General features: G+C 44.2%; 1 protein-coding gene across 1 annotated transcript in view; it reads left to right on the forward strand.

The window, feature by feature from the left end:
• Positions 1-20,502, forward strand: part of SERINC2 (serine incorporator 2) — a 33,795-nt gene extending 13,293 nt beyond the window's left edge. Inside the window, exons 2-10 of the mRNA XM_044667969.1 lie at positions 6,947-7,108; positions 7,598-7,785; positions 11,133-11,212; positions 11,755-11,892; positions 13,515-13,684; positions 14,315-14,405; positions 14,587-14,722; positions 18,305-18,508; positions 19,187-20,502. Coding sequence (XP_044523904.1) covers positions 6,947-7,108; positions 7,598-7,785; positions 11,133-11,212; positions 11,755-11,892; positions 13,515-13,684; positions 14,315-14,405; positions 14,587-14,722; positions 18,305-18,508; positions 19,187-19,325 — 1,308 coding nt within the window. The 3' untranslated portion in view covers positions 19,326-20,502. The remainder of the gene's footprint in view (positions 1-6,946; positions 7,109-7,597; positions 7,786-11,132; positions 11,213-11,754; positions 11,893-13,514; positions 13,685-14,314; positions 14,406-14,586; positions 14,723-18,304; positions 18,509-19,186) is intronic.
• Positions 20,503-21,833: the final 1,331 nt, after the last annotated feature.

A 21,833-nucleotide genomic window follows, 5' to 3' on the forward strand; every position in this document is an offset into this window, starting at 1 on the left:
GTCTCCAGCCCCTGATGTCACCCTAAAGCGCTAGTCCAGTGATTCCCAAAGTGGGTGCCACCGCCCCCTGGTGGGTGCTGCAGCGATCCAGGGGAGCGGTGAATAACTAAGGGGGCGGTGATAGTACGTGACAGGGGGCGCTAAGTAATATTTTTTCTGGAAAGGGGGTGGTAGGCCAAAAAAGTTTGGGAACCACCACTCTAATCCTTTCCCTATTGCTTGCTATATATTTCTGCCTTGATGTCCTCCTGGTGCCACACAGTGGGCATATCTGACACTGGCCTTATCACTCTCCACCAAAACCTCCCCTATCTCCACATCCCTTTTTGGTTTATGGCCCTGGTGCCCTTTTGGGCCTTTACACCTGGGTCTCTAAAGTCACCCTGGATTTTCCTTTGTCCCTCACTTCCAAGTTTGGCCTTTCTACCTCTCCAATACCTTGCCTCTATTCTATATGCTGCAACATCCCGAACTCAGACCTTCATTCCTTCTCAGACTACCATAATGGTGTCCTAACTGGTCTCTATGATCAGTCCATCTCCTTACTGAACCATCCTTTATACCCTTGTCTTAATGTGCCTCTTCTGATCCCAGCACCACTCTGTACACAAATGTTTTTTTTTTTTCCTAACCCTTACCTTCTATCTTACAATTAGTTCCAAGGCAGAAGAATGGTAAGGGCTGGACAATTGGGGTCAAATGACTTGCCCAGGGTCACACAGCTAGGAAGCTTCTGAGGCCAGATTTGAAGCCAAGACTTCCCATCTCTCGGCTTGGCTCTATCCACTGAGCCACTCAGGTGCCCTTATACAAATGCTTTCTTTTAAAAAAATTTTTTTTAATGTTTAATTTTTTTCAAACCCTCACCTTCCATATTAGAATCAATACTGTGTATTGGTTCCAAGACAGAAGAGTTGTAAGGGTTAGGCAATGGGGGTTAAGTGACTTGACCAGAGTCACACAGGTAGAAAGTAAGTGTGTGAGGCCAGACTTCAACTCAGGACTTCCAGTCTCTCGGCTTGGCTCTATCCACTGAGCCACCCAGTTGCCCCTACAAATTCTTTTCTTTTAAAGATATATTTTTTGATTTTTTTAAACACTTATCTTTCAACTTAGAATCAATACTGATTCTAGGCAGAAGAGTAGTAAGGGCTAAGCAATGGGGGTTGTGACTTTTTCAGGGTCACATAGCTAAGAAGTATCTGAGGTCAGATTTGAACCCAGGACCTCCCTTCTTCAGACCTAGTTCTCTATAGCACTCAATCCACTACTCCCATAAAAACTTTCAATGACTTATGCTTTCCCCATAAGGAGATAGAACGTTTATTAAGTACTTGTCAATGAGATAATATTTGTAAAGTGCTTAGTTAGCACGGTGCTGCCACATAATAGACACTAAATAAATGCTTATTCCAATTTAGCTCTACCCTTCCCTTCGTGCCTCCCACTTGTATAGAGAGCCAGCCCCCTATATGGTTTTTGGGTCCTGAGTGGCGTTGATGGCATAGGATGGTTAAGACAGGAAAAGGAAAAATGAGAACAACCAGACTAGTGGTTAGCCCATGTTGCTCTAACACTATGGGATTTGGACTTTAATTTATACTGGTTTCAAACAAAGAACACAAAGAAAGAGTCACAGCTGTGAAGGGGTTACAAATCATACACAATCCATTAAAGTCTAAAAAGTAGAGATATAGGTGCAAGGACAAGGGCCAAATTCCAACCACCAATTAGTAGGTTTACTTCTGGGAGCAGAAATAAATTTCATGGAGATGTTTACTAATTGCATTCTGCCTTGATTTACAGATCTGCACCTGGTCAGATAGTCTGGACTAAATTGTCTGGCTCCAGTCCTTATCTAAGTAATATATTTTTTAGGGTTCAGGCTTCTTAATTATCAAGGAGAGAAATTGTTAACTCAGTAGCTTCTGGTCTGGTTATGGACTGAAAGCTTTCCAATAAGTCTATAATGTTTTTCCAATAAGAAAAGGTATGGATCATAAGACGTGTCAAAAGAGGGGTCTCAGATTTTTATCCATTCTCTTATTGGCTTCCCACACACTTTCTAGTCCAGGCACTGGGCTAACTTCCTGACCCCTCAAGGGGCTTACATTCTAATGAGACCAGAGTGACATAAAACTTATAAACCCTTCATCCTGGCTCTTGAAACCCTGAACAGTCAGCCTCTAACATCTCTCTAGCCTCTTCTCTCTCTAGCTCTGTGGTCCTACCTTTCTGGTCTCGTTTCCCATCATTCCCTTCATATACTATGTGGTTCTCGTTCTGCCCTCTCCTGCCTCAGCAATTTGGCCATCGCCATCCACATCTTCCTCAAGGGGACTCTGCCGCCTGCTTTCCCCTTTTCCCTGAACGGCTTTAATCTTGGACTGCTAAGAGTCCTTTTTCTTCAAGGCCTAGATCAGGTACTTTCCTCTCCATAAAGCCAACTCTGGATTCACATAAGGATCTCTCTTCAAATTCCTCTATCCATTTTGTCTGGATTTTGTTCCTTCCTTTAATCCCATTCTCCCTTGTAATCTACACCTTGATAACAAAGTGTTTGTTCAATCTTTTTGTCTGGAGTAGGGTAGATGGACTGCAAATAATAATAATAGTAATAATAGTCCTGAGTTCAGATCTAGCCTCAGATACTTGCAAGCTGTGTAACCCTGGGTGAGTCACTTCGCCTTGTTTGCCTCAGTTTCCTCATCTGTCAGATGAGTTGGAGAAGGAAATGGCAAGTCACTCTAGTATCTCTGTCAAGAAGATCCTAAGTGGGGGGCAGCTGGGTGGCTCAGGGGATTGAGAGCCAGGCCTAGAGGCGGGAGGTCCTGGGTTCTAATATGACCTCAGACACTTCCCAGCTGTGTGACCCTGGGCAAGTCACTTGACCCCCATTGCCTAGTCCTTACCACTCTTCACTTAGAGTCAATATTGACTCCAAGACAGAAGGTAAGGGTTAAAAAAAAAATTAAAAAAAAAAAGAAGATCCTAAGTGGAGTCACAAAGAATCAGACATGACTCAGAAATGAACAGGGGCAGCTGGGTAGCTCAGTGGATTGAGAGCCAGGCCTAGACACAGGAGGTTCTATGTTCAAGTCTGGCCTCAGATACTTCTTAGCTGTGTGACCCTGGGCAAGTCACTTGACCCCCATTGCCTAGCCCTGTAACAAATAAAATTAATGTAGAAGGATATATATAAAAGATAATAGGGTTTAAAATTTTTTAAAAAATGACTGAACAACAGTAACTAACTTAGCATCTACTGTGTGCCTTGCAAGGTGCTAAGCTCTTTATTATCTCATTTGTAAGAACCTTGGGAGGCAGGTGCTATTATTATCCCCATTTCACAGATGAGGAAACTGAGGCAAAGAGATGTCCAGTGTCTTGCCCAGGGTCACACAGCTGGTAAATGTCTAAGGCCAACCTTTTTTGAATTTGGGTCTTCCTGACTCCAGGCTCAGCACTTTATCTGCTGCTCCACCCAACTGCTTGATAAATGCTGACTGAATTGAATGGTTCCTAAAGAGGCTGCCAGCTCTTTACCTCTATGCCTGGCTGCCAGGGTAAGAGGGCAGAGGCCCCTTTCTGCAGCGGCTCTGCCCACAGCGGGTGTGGCTGATGGATCATAGGACCTAGATCTACACTGGAAAGGACTTCAAAGTCCTCACCCCCTCATTTTACAGGTGAAGAAACTGAGGCCCAAGTTCCCAGGCACTTTTATTTAATTATCCCTTTATTATTTGTTTAATTTTGTAATGATCCCTCTTAAACTAGCAAAGCCAGTAAGGTGGGTCTTCTTGGGAATTCCTGGTTGATTCCTTGGACTTTCAGGCTCCACGGTCTTTCTTTCCCCCTTTTAAACCTTTACCTTTTGTCTTAGAATCAATGTGAATTATTGGGTCCAAGGCAGAAGAGTGGTAAGGGCTAGCCAGTGGGGGTTAAGTGACTTGCCCAGGGTCTCCCTAAGTAAATAACTCATTTATTAACTATTTACCCATGAGATAATATTTGTAAAATTCCATAGTCTTTTGTGAATTCCTTTTAAGTCAAGCCATATTCATTTGGTAGTGAGTACCGAGATCACATAGTGCCCAGAGTGCCTGGCCTGGAGCCAGCAAGACCCCTTTTCCTGAATCCAAATCTGGTCTCAGCCACTTCCTGGCCCCTTAACCCTGCCTGCCTCAGTTTCCTTATCTGGAAAGTGAGCTGGATAAGAAAATGGCAGACCACTGAGGTATCTAGTAAGAGAATCCCAGATGAAGTTTTGAAGGGTCAGGCATGATTGAAACATCTGAATGGCCCAGAGTGCCGGACGAAGCCTGGTAAGTGATGGAGGCTGGCGTAGGTGGAGCTCCAAGATGTCTTTCAGTTCTGGCGTGACATCAAGACAGGATACGGGGACGGCGAGGGAGGTTTCAGCCAAAGGGATGGTTTCGGCTAAGAGCTGCTTAAATGGAAATCACAGGAGCCTGGGAAGGAAGTGACTGAAACGTCTTGGATTGCTAAAAAAATAACACACGACTCTTTAAGGCTGGCGTGTGTTCCTGGCATAGTGTGCCGCACATAGTAGGTGCTTGATAAATGCTTGGCGAACTGACTCCTTTAGGAGGCTGCCAGTCTTTTCCCCTGTACAGTGCTGCTCATTTGTTGGGAAGTCTGTGGAACCTTCCTGCACCTTCTTCCCCCACAGAGACCTGTTTGGTTTTAGCATCACAACAACCCTATAAGGTGCTTTTATTTTCTCCATTTTATAGAAGAGGGAAACTGAGGCTCAGAGGAGCTAAGTGGTTTGATCAGGTCCACACAGTTAGAAAATGTCTAAGGTGAAATTAGAAGCTGGGTCTTCTTGCAGGGCAGCTGGGTGGCACAGTGGATAGAGAGCCAGACCTGAATTCAGCCTGAGTTCAAATCTGGTCTTAGACACTTCCTAGCTATATGACCCTGGGCAAGTCCCTTAACCCCAACTGCTTAGCCCTTGTTCTACTGCCTTGGAATTGTTACCAAGACAGAAGGTAAGAGGTTTTTGTTTTTTAAAGAAGAAAAGTCTGGGTCTTTTTTTATTTTATTTTTTTAAACCCCAATATCTTTTATATATATATCCTTCTATATTAATTTTATTTGTTACAGGACTAGTCAATGGGGGTTAAGTGACTTGCCCAGGGTCACACAGCTAGGAAGTGTCTGAGGCCAGATTTGAACCTTGGACCTCCTGTGTCTGGGCCTGGCTCTCAATCCACTGAGCCATCCAGCTGCCCCCAGTCTGGGTCTTTTTGATCCCAACCCTAGTACTTTTTTCAGTGACTAAAAATTTTGGGACAGCCAGCCCAAAAGGGATAGAGAATCTTGAGAACAAAACTTTGTTGACTGAAAGAGTAATAAAGAAAATGGGGAGCTCCACAGTCTCATGTGGGTACCCAGGAATCAATTCAGATGTTAACGCTAGAGGATTAGAAATATCAGTGAACATGAAGAATTTTCATCCTATTTGTTTTGTTTTTTGGATTGTTTAAAAGAATCCAGTCAGTTGTCAAAGTTTGGTCTGTGAAGTATTCTTTTTAATCCTTACCTTCTGCCTTAGAATCAATACTATTTATTGGTTCCAAAGCAGAAGAGTGGTAAGGGCTAGGCAATGAGGGTTAAGTGACTTGCCCAGGGTCACACAGCTAGGAAGTGTCTGAAGTCAGATTTGAACCCAGGACCTCCTATCTCTAAGCCTGACTCTCAATTCACTAAAGTACCCAACTACTTCTATGAGGTATTCTTGAATTCTGGTCTTTCTAGTGTGAAAAGGGCATTTATGTAACTATGGATGAATGCACAAGATTGGGAAAGTCCAATTAGAATAGGGTCAAGAGAGCCAAAGTCTAGAAAGAGTGAAAGTTGGTGTTGGGGGGTGAGGAGCTATGTGGACTCTGGGGATTGAGAGCCAAACCTGGAAATGGGAAGTGCTGGATTCAAATCTGGCCTAAGACACATCCTAGCTGTGTGACCCTGGGCAAGTCATTTAACTTCCATTGTTCAGCCCTTACCACTCTTCTGCCTTGGAACCAATCAATATAGGTATTGATTCTAAGATGGAAGGTATCAGGTTGTTGTTGTTGTTGTTGTTTTTTTTAAAGATTGAAGGCTGCCAATGAGAGCTAAGCACAATGTGTTAGTCATTTATTAAGTGCCTACTATGTGCTAAGGATACAAGGAAAGGCAAAACAAAAACACCAACCCCTTCTCTCCAAGAGCTCCCAGTGAAAGAGACTTAGTTTTGGTGGAGATGAGGAGAAAGCCAGTGTTTGGGCCATTGATGGGGCGGTGAGAATGGGTGAAAGAAAGAAGAAATACACAACTTTACTTTGCTTCTGGTTTTTCTACTAAAGAGATTCCTGCCTCGCTCACTTCTCTTCCAGAAATATGATGGGGAACTGGAGAATTCCCGTCTTCCTTGAGTTTTCCAGGGGGAAATAACTAGTTTTGGGGGGAGACTTCCCAGAGCTGGAGATCAGAGGGTACACGTCACAGAGAAGCAGATGAAATCCATGGCCCTGTGCTCAGCTCAGCAGGAAAGATGGGGCAGGATGGGGGGGAGATAGAGCACGGAGAACTGTGGATGAAATGTGGTATTTCCAGCTCCATAAATTAAGAGGATTGATTTGTTTTCTTTCTTTTTCCTTGTTAGCAAGGAGAGTTCAGGTGGTATATTGGGAAGAGCTGGTGTAGAGAAATAAGATGGCAAAAAGAATGGCAAAAGAAAAACAAATAAGCTAATAAGCAAACAAACAAATAAAAACACAAGGCAAACAAAAAAAACCCCAAGCAGCAAAACAAATAAACAAATGAAGTGCAAATAAATAAATAAAGCACAAATGAAGAAGCAAATAAGTAAAAATTAATTAATTAATTAATTAAAGAGAGCATGAGTGACGGTGTTTGGGGGTCCCTCTCTTTCCAGGCATCCTGTCTCTGTGGCTCTGCCCCCTGCATCTTGTGTGGCTGCTGTCCCTCCAGCCGCAATTCCACCATCAGCCGCCTTGCCTTCACCTTCCTCCTGTTCCTCGGAGTCCTGGTGGCCATCATTATGCTCAGCCCTGGGGTGGAGAGCCAGCTCTACAAGGTCAGTGTGGGGAGAACGGCCGATGGAATGGGCCAGCGCAAGGGGAGGAGGGGGCTGGAATTAGAGGGACCCTGAGCAGTGCAGGAAGAGAGCCAAGAAGCCCCCTGTCGACATCCCCCTCTTGGAGCCAAAATAGGGGTTCTTTATCCCATTAAAAGAGGGATGGGAGGAGACGAAGCTTGGGGGTGCTGGGCTCTGCTGAAACTTGGAGATAGAGGGAGGCGAGGAGAGAGGCTTAAAGGGACATTCACGGGAAGGCGCAGCTGTGAACCCTGAAAGTGGGGTGATCCCCTAAGTGAATGAGGGAACTCACCGCTGTCCTGGGGTCAAGAGGGGCTTGGATGGCTTGAGGGGGATCAGGCCCACCCCAGGAATTTATGGATGGAAGGGGACAGTCCCACCTATTCTGAGATGACGAGGATGGGAGGCCTGCCTGGGAAATGGGGGTGAGCTGGGGGTGAGGGGAGTCATAACCGTCTCATCCCACAGTTGCCCTGGGTGTGTGAGGGGGCCCCCTCCACCTTGGGGGTCCAGGGCCACGTGGACTGTGGCTCACTGCTGGGACATCGGGCTGTCTATCGTGTGTGCTTTGCCCTGGCTGCTTTCTTCTTCTTCTTCACCCTGCTGATGATCTGCGTGAAGAACAGCAAGGACCCCCGAGCTGCCATCCAGAACGGGTGAGAGAACAGCCCTCCCCGCCGCCCACATCAGTCAGGAATCATCATCCGGCATTAGATCCGGGCTCCGTGCCTAAGTGCTGAGCACGGAGACAAATGCTGAAGCGGCTCCCGTTCTCAGGGGGCTTCTATGGCGGGCACAGCTAGATAGAGACAAAACGAGCACGAGGCGATTTCCGGAGGAGAGACGCCAGGAGCCCTCAGGGGGATGGCCTGGTGCAGGAGGTAGCCCTTGCACTAAGCTTCAGAGGAAAGAAGTAGATGGGAGGAGGGCAAACATTCTGACAATGGGGAGAGCCAGGACCAAAGCACCAAGACACAGGATGGAGCGTCCTGTGCCGGGAAATAACTAGAAGGAGGAGGGGGCAGCTAGGTGACTCAGTGGATTGAGAGTCAGGCCTAGAAACAAGAGGTCCTGGGTTCAAATCTAGCCTCAGACACAGAGCTGTGTGACCCTGGGCAAGTCACTTGACCCCCATTGCCTACCCTTACCATTCTTCTGCCTTGGAAGCAATACACAGTATTGACTCCAAGACAGAAGGTGAGGGTTTAAAAAAAAAAAAAAAGGAAAGAAAAGAAAAGAAGAGAAAAGAAATGAAATGAAATAACTAGGAGGCCAGTTTGGTTTGACTGTTGAGTGTGTGAAGGGAAGTAATATATATAAGACCACAATGGAAGGTTGGAATGACCTGGTTAGAGCTTTCAAAGCCAAACCTAGGACTTTGCATTTAAGCCTGAGGGCAATAGGGAGCCACTGAGGTTCATTGAATAGGGGAGTAAAGAACCTGTTCTTTAGGAAAATCACTTTGCCAGCTGTGTGAGGGATGAATTGGTGATGGGGGAGACTAGAAAGTATAAAGGAAATAAAAATATTGCAATGGGAGGTGTGTGTAAATACCAGCTCTGGAGTCAGAGGACTGGGATTCAAGTCCCATCTTTGACGCCTATTACGTGGGGAGCCTCAGACTCTATCTTTAAATGAGGGAATGGGACAAGATGTCCTCCCAAGATCCCTTTTATGATCCCAGGAGGAAGCCCTGAACTAAAGATGTCACTTTGAGTAGAGAGAAGAGTTTTTCCTTCCAAGCCTGAACTCGGGATTGCTTATAAGGCCAAAGTGCCCATTTCCTTCATCCAATCAAGGCATCACCCTTTCTCCTCTCCATTCTGGCTTTTAACAAACATTATCTGAAGCTCAGGGCGGCTAGGTGGCACAGTGGATAAAGGGCTGTACCTGTGGTCAGGAAGACTCTTCTTCATGAGTTCAAATCTGGCTTCAGACACTTACTAGTTGTATAACCCTGGGCAAGACACTTACCCTTATTTGCCTTAGTTTCCTCATCTGGAAAATGAGCTGGAGAAACAAATGACAAACCACTCCAGTATATCTTGCCAAGAAAACTGCGAATGGGGTTGACTAAAATGACTCAACGATAATAATCTGAAGCCCAGTATGCACAGGGCTTTGTGTTGGGGAGCTCAGAGTTTAATAGGGAAAAGAAAAAACAGAGAGGTACACATCATTGCAACACAGGATAATGGCAAGTATGTGACAGGGAATTTATTACCATTTCCTGAGGCACACCATGAACTGTGAGAGAATTCTCGTTGTTAGGAAGTTTTTCCTCACTTGCAGAACATCCTCAGTTGCAGAACATCCAGAATCTGGCTCTACCACCTCTACACACCCTCTGAAACTAAACAGTCATCTTCTTACCTTCCTTCTTCCACTTGAAAGCCCTTTGGCTACAAAGGCCTCTCACCACCATCTCAGCTCCAGGTTGAACATCAGCCAGTCCTCATAGGGCATGGTTTCCTGTTTATTTTCCCATCTTACCTGCCCTCTTCTGGATATATCCTAACTTGTCAATGTTCCCCCAACACGTGCCTAGAACTGAGCACACTCCTCCAGGTGTGTCCTAATCTGGGTAGAGGACACCTGGACCGTGGTCTCCCATAACCCAGATACTCAGATGATGTAGCCTAAGATTGCATTAGATTTTTTGGCCATCATATTTCAGAGTTGATACACCGTCCAAGACCACTCAGACCCTCAGGTCTTCTTCCTACCCTCCCTTCCTCTTTTTCTCAATCCATTCCTCTCTCCTTCCTTCCCTCCCTCCATTCCTTTCTTCTTTTCTTGCTCCCTTCCTTCCCTCTGTTGCTTTCTCTTTTCCTTCTTTCCTTACCTCCTCACTCCATGGTATTAAACATTTTAAGGTTTGGAATCAAAAAACTGATTCAAATGGATGTGAAAAGCAGGCTCCTCTCTCCACCTCCAAGATCAGAATTCTCTGCAGTGGAAAAGTAGCACAAGATGGAGTGATCCCCAAACTCAGGGTTATGACCAATGGAAGGGTTTACATAGCTATGATGCTGGTAGAAGAAGGGAAGAGAGGGGAGGGGAAGAAGTATTAAGTGCCTACTAGGTGCCAGGCGGTATACAAAGTGCTTTACAAATATCATATTCAATTAATAAATCTCATTCAAGAAAAAGAGTGCCTTCCCCAGGGAAGTGGTCAGGATACATTAAACAATGTGGTTGGCCAGCCAGCCCGTCCTACAACTGAACAAGGCTATTTTTTAAAAGTCCTGTTTTCAGGAGAGGTGCCTGAGACATAAATAAGCCCCATAATTAACTTCCCCCAGTTCTTTTTCACTTGTCTTCCTGCCACTGCTCCCCCCATCCCAGCCTATCCTTCCACAATTGATTTTTTTTAATCCAAGTATAGTAATTTGTTTCTCTTTATTCCTATTCATTCTCATCTTGGTACATTCAGTCCATTGCTTTAGTCCATTGGTTCCCAAACTTTTTTGGCCTACCGCTCCCTTTCCAGAAAAAAATATTACTTAGCACCCCTGGAAATTAATTTTTAAAAATTTTAATAGCAATTAATAGGAAACATAAATACACCTGTGGCCATCACCGCCCCCCTGGATCGCTGCAGCACCCACCAGGGGGCGATGGCACCCACTTTGGGAATCATTGCAGTTTAGTCTGTTCATAATTTGGGATCTTTATTCCTCTCCCGTGTTAGCCATCCCTCATGCTTTCTTCTCTTCAGATTCGATAAATATGCCATTTTTGCCTTCAACCAAATTTATAAAAATGTCAAGGAGCACAGAGCCAAGGACACATCTTTGGGGGTTCTCCACTGGGTTGACATTTGCCCATCACATGTCATTCCTTTGGTCTAGTCATTCAACCAGCTCTGGATCCACTTAATAGGCTCGTCTAACCCCCATCTTTCCATTTTTATCCACAAAGACATGATGAGAGTTTGGATACTAGTGTTCTTACCATGGACGAGACCCACTAAATTAACATCTTCTCTCCTTTTCTCCAGGTTTTGGTTTTTTAAGTTCCTGCTTCTTCTGGGCATCACCGTGGGTGCCTTCTATATCCCCGATGGCTCCTTCACCAATGGTAGGTGGCAAGGGGCGGCAGGTCCAGTTCTGCTGCCTGTCACTTACCTTCAGGCCAAATTCATTTCTCTTCTCCACTCTCTTACCACCTCCTTGATGGTGGGTCCAAGGAGGAACATTCTTGGGGGCAGTTATTCCGATCCTTGCTCACTGGGTCCGATCTGTCCCAGAGTGCTGAGCCCCAAATACCCGTATCTACTTAGTTTATCCCAGAATTCTCATCTGCTGGCCAGTGGTGACACTGAAGAGACCCCAAAGTGTCTCCTGACCATGGCACTAACTCTGAAATAAGGAACCGGCCAACTCAGCCTGAATGAAGGACACTCACTAGCCTTAGCACGCTGTGCCTGTCTGAGATGCGTGTGAAGTAGGGTCTGCTCCCCCAAACTCAGACTTTCCCACCTTCTTGAGAAATGAATGAGAACTTACTGTCCCCCTGGGGAATGGGGCTGGGGTCGGGGTTTCTGGCACAGGTTTTTGGGGAGAGGCAGAGCCAGAAGCAAGAGACCCTCACTCTTCCTTCCCCCTTCCCCAACCTCCCAGTCTGGTTCTACTTTGGTGTGGTCGGCTCGTTTCTCTTCATCCTCATCCAGCTCATTCTGCTGATTGACTTTGCACACTCTTGGAACCAGCGCTGGCTGTGGAAGGCCGAAGAGCGTGACTCACGGTGCTGGTATGCAGGTCGGTGGGCATCACTCCCCTCTCTCCCACCCCACTACGCACCTCCTCCGTGCATGCATACAGACGTGTGTGTCCTCTTCCCCTCCCCTCATGGCCCCCCATGCACATACACAATGTCCCCTACCTAGAAAACAATGAGGTCTCTTGACTGAAAAGTTCTGTTGGAAAGCCAGGAATATGTCTTTTGTGTCTTTCTCCTAATTCTTTTCCTCTCCAAACCACTATACAGAATCACAGGATGTTAGAGCTAGAAGAAACCCTGGGGATGGAGGTTCTTAAAATAACCGCTGGGTTTGAGGTAGCATGCTAGATAGAGCCCTGGCCTTGAAGTCAGCGAGACCCGAGTTTGAATCCTTCCTCAAGATACTTCCTAGTTTTGTGGGAAAATCCCTTAATCTCTCTCCACCTCAGTTTCTTCATCTGTAAAATGGAGATAACAATAGTGTGTGCCTCACAGGATTGTTACAAGAATCAAGTGAGGCAACATTTGTAAAGTACTTTGAAAACCTTCAAAGTGTTAAATAAATAGGAACAGAGCTGGGTGGCTCAAGTGGATAGAGAGACAAGCCTAGAGATGGGAGTTTCGAGGTGCAAATTCTGGCCTCAGATATTTCCTAGCTGTGTGACCCAGGACAAGTCTCATAACCCCGGTTGTCTAGCCCTCACTACTTAGTATTGATTTTAGAGGGAAAGTAAGGTATATATATGTATATATATACACATATATATATATATATATATACACTACTTAACATATATATTAAGTAGTAGTATTCTATTTCAAAACAATGAATCAAAAATTATGGCAATGCTAGTAGAGGGCAGTGAGGTGTGGGTTTTAGGGTTATCTCTCCCCCAAATAAAATAGAACCATCTCATTTTAAAATAGAAGAGGGGAAATTAAGTCTGTTTTCATGCCAAGAGCTATAAGCATTTTTCATGCATTCCTAATTCTATGACTAATATTTCAAAATGGAAAATGTCACTAGTATTGAAATATTCCTACAGAAGAAACTCCTTTTGGAATCCTATGGAGCAGAATTAGGATGTGTCCAGTAGCTTTCACACACACACACACACACACACACACACACACACTCCCCAATCCCATATGTTTTATTTTATTTTTAAAACCTTACCTCCCATTTTAAAATCAAGATTCTGTATTGGTACCAAGGTGGAAGAGTGGTAAGGGCTAGGTAATTGGGGTTAAGTGACTTGTCCAGGGTCTCACAGCTAGGAAGTATCTGAGGCCACATTTGAAACCAAGACCTCTAGGCCTGACTCAATCCACTGAGCCACCCAGCTGCTCCTACCTTTCCCTTATTTTATGGATGAAGAAATTGAGGTCTGGAGAAGGGAAGGCCCTTCCTTCGTGCTGTAGGAAAAGGTCATTGGATTTGGAGTCGATAGCTCAGCCACTACTGACCCCGGGCAAATCCCTGCCCATCACCTTTAGTCCTCAGTTTCCTTCTCTATGGAATGAAAGGGTGGGTTTAGGTGATTGTGTAAAAGTCCCTTTCAGATCTGAAGTCCGTGTTTCACTTAAAGGAAGAGCCAGGGCTGGACCACTGGGCTCTTGACTCCTAGTCCAAGTTTCCTTTTGCCTTGCCCACCTCCAGGCCTCTTCTTCTTCACCTTCCTCTTCTATGGAATCGCCATTGCTGCCATAGCCCTCATGTACAACTACTATACCCACTCAGAAGGTTGTGTTGAAGGCAAAGTCTTCATCAGCCTTAACCTGATCTTCTGTATCTGTGTCTCCATTGTGGCTGTTCTACCCAAGATCCAGGTGAGCCCTGCCTGACCTTCCCCTGGGATCCAAGGCTAGGAGGGACCTTAGAACAAAGAATACAAGAGCTGGCAGGGACCAGAAGAGAAGAGAGATGAAATGATCTTAAGAACATGGAATAGAATGTCAGAGCTGGGAGAGACCTTAGAACAGAGAATGGCAGAGCTGGGAGAGACCTTAGAACAGAGAATGTCAGAGCTGGGAGAGACCTTAGAACAGAGAATGTTAGAGCTGGGAGAGACCTTAGAACAGAGAATGTTAGAGCTGGGAGAGATCTTAGAACAGAGAATGTCAGAGCTGGGAAGGATCTTAGAACAGAGAATGTCAGAGCTGGGAGGGATCTTAGAAACCACAATGTTAGAGCTGGGAAGGATTTTAGGACACAGAATATCAAATCTGGGAAGTCCCCTTGAACACAGAATGTCAGAGTTGGGATGGACCTTAGAACTCCAAATGTAGAACTGAAAGGGAACTTATGGAGACTGTCAGAGCTGGAAGGATCATTAGGACCCAGGCTGGCAGAGCTAGCTCTGAGACAAGTTGAGATCATTTTGTCCTTTTGGGAAAATTTGGGAAAAGTCTTCATGATGAGTATGAGGGAGCCTCACTGGTGTGGTTGTTAATTAACAGGAACTCCAGCCAAACTCAGGTCTGCTCCAGGCCTCTGTCATCACGGCCTACACCATGTTTATCACCTGGTTAGCTCTGAGCAACATCCCTGGTAAGTAAGGGAACTTTTTTCTCCTTCTCCCCTCCTTCTCCTCCCCCAGTTGACAGGAGGCCGTGGCTGAGGTAGGACCCAGTCAGTAAATGCTTGGTACAAACATTGCCACTGAGTTCCCAAACTCTGTCTATGCCCACACCACTGCCTGTCCCCAAGTAACCAGTCCTTCTGTCCTCAGACGAGAGATGCAACCCTAACCTCCCAGTCACCAACACAACTAGCTTGGAATCTCCTGAGATCTACACTACACAGTGGTGGGATGCACCCAGCATTGTTGGCCTCATCATCTTCTTCCTCTGTACCATCTTCATCAGGTATGGTCTCTGGCCTCTCTGTCAGCATCTATCCTCCCCAGACACTAGGTCTGTACTGACAGGGTCTTTGTTCCTTGGAGGAACCTCCAGGCTCACTTGATCATCCCTGGACACACTGTTAGTTTTCCCAAGCGTTAAGTTTTGCCATCTGCCATCCCCCGATTAATAAATGGGCAAAAGATATGAACAGATAGTTTTTGGGTGAAGAAATCAAAGTCATATATGGGCATATGGAAAAAAACACTCTAAATCACTACTGATTAGAGAAATGCAAATTTAAACAGTTCTGAAATATCATCTCACACCTATCAGATAGACTAAAAGGATTAAAGGGCCAAAGGACAAATGTTGGGGGATGGGAAAAGGGGGGCACTATTACATTGTTGGTGGAATTGCAAACCAATCCAATCATTTTAGAGAGTGATCTGGAATTGTGCCCAGAGACCCATATATTGGTGAGTCTATTTCTCAAGGACATCAGAGAAAAAGGAAAAGAACTCATATGTTCCATGATATTTATAGCACCTCTCTTTGAGGAGGCAAAGAACTTGAAATTAAGAGGATGTCCATCAGTTTGGGGAATCGCTGGACAAATTGTGGTATATGGTCATGATGGAATATTACTGTGCTGGAAGAAACAATGAGCAGATTAATAATATTTATTTTAACTTGGAAAAAACTAAATGAGATAATGAAGTGAAATGAGTAGAACCAAGAGAACATTATGCACACCTATAGTTGTAATATTTGATGAATAACTTGTGAATGTCTATCTTCAGAGCTGAAAAATAGAAACATGGTAGACACAATATGTATACTTATACTGTGTGTATATGTATATATACACATATATATGTACATACATTTATCTTTTTGTTGAATGATACCTTCTATAGTACAGGGAAGGAGTGTAATACCTGGGAATAAATTCTATTAAATAAATTTTTTTAAAAGATCGGTAAAAAAAAATTAAGTCCCTCTCCAAAAAAGCTTTGCTATCAGTCCTTTTTTGGGGGGCAGGGTGTTTTTCTTTGTTTAATCCAGATTCCTCCATCTAGTCTATGAGCCCCCTCCCTTGTTCAGACCTCAGTGGAAAGTATCCATTTCTCATTCCTTCCATTTCCCCGTCCTCAAAGACTATTCCTAAACTCTTACCAACCTCTCCTCTGGACCAAATTCTTCTCTTAAACATTTAGTATTTTTTTTAAAAATCATTTATATGATGAGTTATATACAGGAAAAAAAAGAAATAAAAGAGAAAAAGTAGTGGAACTAAGAAGGGTTGAGGAAGACTTTCCTGTATATAGAAGGTGGGATTTCAGTAGCTAAAGGAAATATAAATTGTAGATTGTTACCTATAGACAGTGGGCATTATTTATCTTCTTGGCTTTTCCTATGAAAATATGAATTTTACCTATTTTTGCTATTTATTATTACATAAGGCAGTGATAGCAAACCTTTTTGAGACCAGGTGCCATGCCCTGCCCCCCAACCCCATGTTGTGTACCCCCACCCCTTTCACTGCCTTGCCCCAGACAGGGGAGGAAGCATTGCCATTGGGCTGCTGGACAGAGTGGTGAATTGAAAAAAATGTCCTCAGTGTGGTGGGGAGGGGAAAGGAGCAGCTCCCCTCAGTCCTTCTATCTTTCTAGTAACAAACTATGGTGGGTGACAGCTCATGTGCCCACAGGGAGGGCTCTACCTGCCCTTTTTTTGCCACATGTGCCATAGGTTTGCCATCATGGACATAAGGTGTACCAAAAATCTTAGGGCAGTTTAAATTTTAATAAATTTATTCTTTTAATTTAAAATTAAATTAAAAATAATTTAAATAAAAAATTAATTTTAATTTAAACAAAAGCTATTAATTTACTTAAGCTGTCAGAAGTTTAGCTTGTACTAAGATTTTTGAGATGTTCTAACACTCATACATCATGATATTCATACTATAAATCCATATATTCCAGACAGAGTATAAGGATGTTATTTCATTGGCTATGGGGAGCTTTGAGGGAGAAGCTTCCTCTTTTGGAACAATGTCGGCATCTTCTCTGTAACTCAGTTTAAGTGACTTGCCCCAGGTCCCACAGCCAGTACAGGGAAGAGGTAGGGCTTGAACCTGGGTGGTCTACTTTTTTTTATCCACCTTGCCATGATATATAGTACTGTGTTAATGTTATACAAGTTCAGAGGCTCATCATGGCGTTGATCCATGGGGAGATAGACGGCTTTTTCAGCCATGGCAACTCTTGGACACCTGTGCATTCATGATGAGGAGTTTCCCCTCTGGATGGAGGGCGCCATATTTACCATGCCCAAACTTGTGCAGTCATGCCGCTTTTAGCAGCAAGATGAAGGTGAAGGTTTAGGGAAAGCTTTTATCTACACCAACGAAATATGATCCTTGAAGTTCAATAATAATATTAGTTCATCAGTTCCCAGCTGTGTACTGATTAATATTTGCCAACTGGCTTTCTGGGAAAAGGCATGTTTAAGTTGAATCTGCATTATTAACATTTTCTCTATCACTTTCTTAAGTCTTGATAAGCTAAAGAACATAAATCATCAAGTCCTGATTTCTGAAGAGTAAATACACATACTGAAAATTTAGACAATGGATTCTTATGAGCCAATTCTAATTGGTTCCAGAACATCTTCCCAACTGTGAGGCATTTCACTTGTCTTTTAATACTTCTCTTTGAAATTTGCAATAGCCAATCTACTCTAAAGGAACACACAAACATTTTTTCCCCTTTTCAATTATATCCTAAATATTTATTCCCAAGGATGTGTTACAATATCAAAATGGTTGGCTTTATTAAACTCTACCCACATACTCCTGAGATAGAATAGTGCCTTATAAGGAGTTGACATTCATTTAACAGATATTTTTTTAATTGAATTAAATTGTTTTGTAGAGCAGTGATTCCAACTTTCAGTTCTATCAACAATATATGAGTATATGAGTCTACCTTTTTCTTCAAAAATTTGCCACTATTTTTAAAATAGTGATGGGTGCAAAGTATAGCACCTCAAGTTAGTTTAAATTTGTATTTGTTTGGTATTATTAGTGTGGTTGAATGCCTTTAAATATATATATATATATATATATATATATATATATAAAATCTTGCACCTTTGCTTTTTTTTTTTTAACCCTTTGTTTCCATCTTAGGATCAATACTATATGTTGGTTCCAAGGCAGAAGAGCTGTAAGGGCTAGACAATGGGGATTAAGTGACTTGCCCAGGGTCACACAGCTAGAAGGGTCTGAGGTCAGATTTGAACCCAGGACTTCTCATCTCTGGGCCTGGCTTTCAATCCACTGAACCACTTAGCTCTCTCTGTACCTTTGCTTTTGTGAATTATCTGACCCAGTTTGCTGGTCACCCATTGTCCCTATAGTAAGTATATTGGGGTCCTTTGTTATTTTTGTTCTTATCTTCCTCCCTGCTCAGCTGGTGTTCCCCAAATAGGGGGAGACACTGAAGAGGACATTTATCCTTGTCTCAGAGATGGAACTACAACCTTCTGACTTCAAGGTTCTATGTCTCAACCCATTCCCCTCTGCTTCCTCTGTAGCATCCGCTCTTCTGACAACAAGCATGTGAACAGCCTGATGCAGACGGAGGAGAGCCCATCGATGCTGGAGGGCCAGCAGCAGCAGGTTGAGGGCCAAGCCTATGACAATGAGCAGGATGGGGTCTCCTACAGCTACTCCTTCTTCCACTTCTGCCTCTTCCTAGCCTCGCTCTACATCATGATGACACTCACCAATTGGTACCGGTGAGTGCTGTCCTAGAAGCCAGTGGTCTGGCTTTCTTCTATATCCCCTTTGGGACTATAGAGCCAGGAGAAGAGAAGAAAAGGTGCCCCCCAGCCCAGCTAGCACTGAACCCCGAATAGTGGTAGTAATCATGGCAATAGCCCACATTTATATGTGCATTTAGGATTATAAAAGATTTTACATGCGTTATCTGACTTGCTCTTTACTATAGTTCTATGAGGAAGGGTACCATTTTACAAAAGAGAAAGCTGAGGCAGACCAAGGTTAAGCGACTTGCCCAGTAGTCACACAACTAGTAAATAAATGCTTGAGGCAGGATTTGATTCCAAGGCTGAGCATCTTTCCCTCTTAGAATTCTACCAGGTGGGGCAGCCCAGAGGGATAGATCTCCAGACCTGGGTTCCAATCTGGTTTCAGACACATCCTAACTGTGTGACCCTAGGCAAGTCTCTTAACCCTGATTGCCTAGCCCTTGCCCTTCTGTCTTAAATTTGTTACTATAAGGTTGTTTTTTTTAATAGCATTGCTTTTTTTTTTTTTTTTTTTTTTTAATTCTACCAAGTGGTCCATCCACACAGAGATTTAGAGACCAGGGTGGGGCCTGATGGGAGTTTCAGTTCCTTACAGGCTGGGATTTTGGGTTAAGATTTCTGCTTACAGAGGTGTCTCTGTTCCAGGCCAAATGATATCACCAGGAAGATGGTCAGCACCTGGACTGCAGTCTGGGTGAAGATCTGTGCCAGCTGGGCAGGGCTCTTCCTCTACCTTTGGACCCTGGTTGCCCCACTCCTTCTGCCCAACCGAGACTTCAGCTGAGACCAGTCCAGTTACCCAGCACTGCTACTCCCTGACCAAAGATGCCTTGTTGCCAAGGGACAGATGACATCAGTCTCTATTCTAGTCTGGTTCCCATGATCTTTCCCTGCCCCTTACCTTCTCTTGACCTTTTGTAATGGAGCTACCCATCCTCTCCTCCCCACTCTTGCCTAAATCTGGTGTGGAAAGAGGGAGGGAGAAGTATCCTCAAAGCTAGAGGCCATTGGACTGGATGATTTCTAGGTACCCTTTCAACTCTAACCCTCTGAATGAGTTTGAGCGTCCATATCTGGTTGAGGTTGGAATTCATGGCTCCTTTCTTCTTGGTGCCTTGGGGGCTTGGATGGGGCTTGGAGGAGTCAGGATGTGGGTTTTGGGGGCATGCCACTACTTGGAGCTTCGAAACTGTTCCTTCTGCACCTCCTGCCCTCTCCTTCTCTTCCCCCACCCCTAATTTCCCCCCTACACCCCTTGATTTTATAACTTTCAACTCTACTCCAATATAGGTGTCCTACCTCAATGTGGGGTCAGGACAGGACAAGTTTGAGTCTCACAGAAGAGCATGGGACAGCTGAGCACAGGGAGGTTCAGGAAGGCCACAGTGCTGGGAGGAAACGTTCCCAACACTGTGACCAGTCTGGCTCCTTTGTTCTTCATCCCACGTTCCTCCTTTCCTCTTCTCCATTCCTGGGCTTGATGAACTTTAGGAACCCTTCCATTTTTTAATTTTTAAAGACAACATAATAATAAACATCCAGTGGGTGTGCCTTACCAAGCTCTTTGCCTTTGTCCATCTCCTTGGACTCCTGGCTTGTGCCTTTTGTGCCCAATGGGGCCATGTCTAGCTGGATCCTCAGCTCTCTGCCTGCCTCACTACCCATCCAGCTTCAGGGAACTGGAGCTGCTCTATGTACAGTCCTGCCAAGCTCTCCCCCTAATAAAGGGGAGGTAGAGGGCCTCAGCTTCCTGAAGACAGGTACAACCGAGCTGAGAATTAGCCCTGATAATCAATCCTTCCATGTCAGTATTGGTACTTAGGCAGCCTGTGTGGAAGCCTAAGATGGCAGCCTTAGAAAGGGGCACATACTATCCTTGACCATCTCTGTTCTTTCTAAGGCTACTAAGATGTGAAGCAAAAGGGCCCAACCAAACCCAACTTCCCCTTCCTGTTCCTGGTTTAGACACTACCAGCCCTCTCAGGAGAGATGCCTGAATGGGAATGCAGTTAAATACCATATGTACATGGTCAGGGGCTACTAGAGGGATGAAGAAAGGAACCTCTTCTCATGGGGAACCCTGAGTGTGTTGGGGAAAGTTAGCCTTTTAAAATAATCTGTAATGAGGATTCTTAGTTTCTCTGCTAACTATTGTGGGTCATCTCTACTTGGGATCTCAGTTTCATCCTTTGTAAGATGGGCCTGAGCCAGCATCTACTCTTCTGTGCCCAGAAATTTAATAACTAGTTCTATTCAATTCCATTGTTACCATAGCCTTAAAAAAAACCATCACCAACTTGCAAGTCACTTTTCCTTAGCCTCAGTTTACTCTCCTATAAAATGGAATAATAATAATCTACAGGGCTGTTAGGATCTTCAAGTGTGATATAATGCATGTGAAGACCCTCTGCAAACTAAAGTGCTATATAAACAGGAATTATTTTTAGCATAACGACCTAGGGCACCCATCTTACTTAGGTCCTGTATGAGACATTAGGGCCAAAATGATACCCAATACACAATCTCAGCCCTTAAAATTTTTACAATCCAATTGAGACAAAGCTTACCATATATTATGTGTTCAATTAAATATTTATGCTATGAGCAGGTCTCAGTGCTCAATGAGCCCTTACCCTTAAGGAGCTTACGTTCGACTGGAGGGAGACAATAGGTGTACAAACAAGTAAATACAAAGTAATTTCATTGGGAAGGGTCAGGTTCTGACCACTGGGGAGAAGGTGAAGGATCAGAAAAGTCCTTGTGGAAGAAAGGGCCACTTGTGAGCATTCCATGAGGGAAACCAACTGAGTGATGGCTTGGGTGGTTGGGCAGAAGAGAGGGGTAGGGGTTGTGTATTAGAAAGCAAACTGTGTTTAGAGTCTATAAATGGGTTTAAATGTAGACTCTGCTACTTACTCCCTATGGAATCATACATGAATATTTCCTTAGATGATGGACTTCTTGACTTTTCCTTTACATCTGACATTGTTGGCCTGCCCTCTTCTAGGACACTCTCCTGCCTGGATTTTCAGAGTACTGTACTGCTTTCTCTTGGTTCTTTACTCTATGATTCTATGCAAGTTCTTTTCAATACTCTGAGCCTCAATTCCTCACCTGTAAAATGAGGAAGTTGGGATAGAGGCCATAATAAGCTTTTAATTTTTTTTATTCATTCATAGATCCATTTGAACTCTAAACATTATGACCCTATTCATCATCTGCCCAAGTGACTGTGGCTCAGTCTCTTTTTGCCATATCTTCATCAATATCTTGCCCCCTTGGGTCAGTCCTA

The sequence above is a fragment of the Gracilinanus agilis genome, chromosome 3 (assembly GCF_016433145.1).
Source record: "Gracilinanus agilis isolate LMUSP501 chromosome 3, AgileGrace, whole genome shotgun sequence".
NCBI classification, from domain to species: Eukaryota; Metazoa; Chordata; class Mammalia; order Didelphimorphia; family Didelphidae; genus Gracilinanus; species Gracilinanus agilis.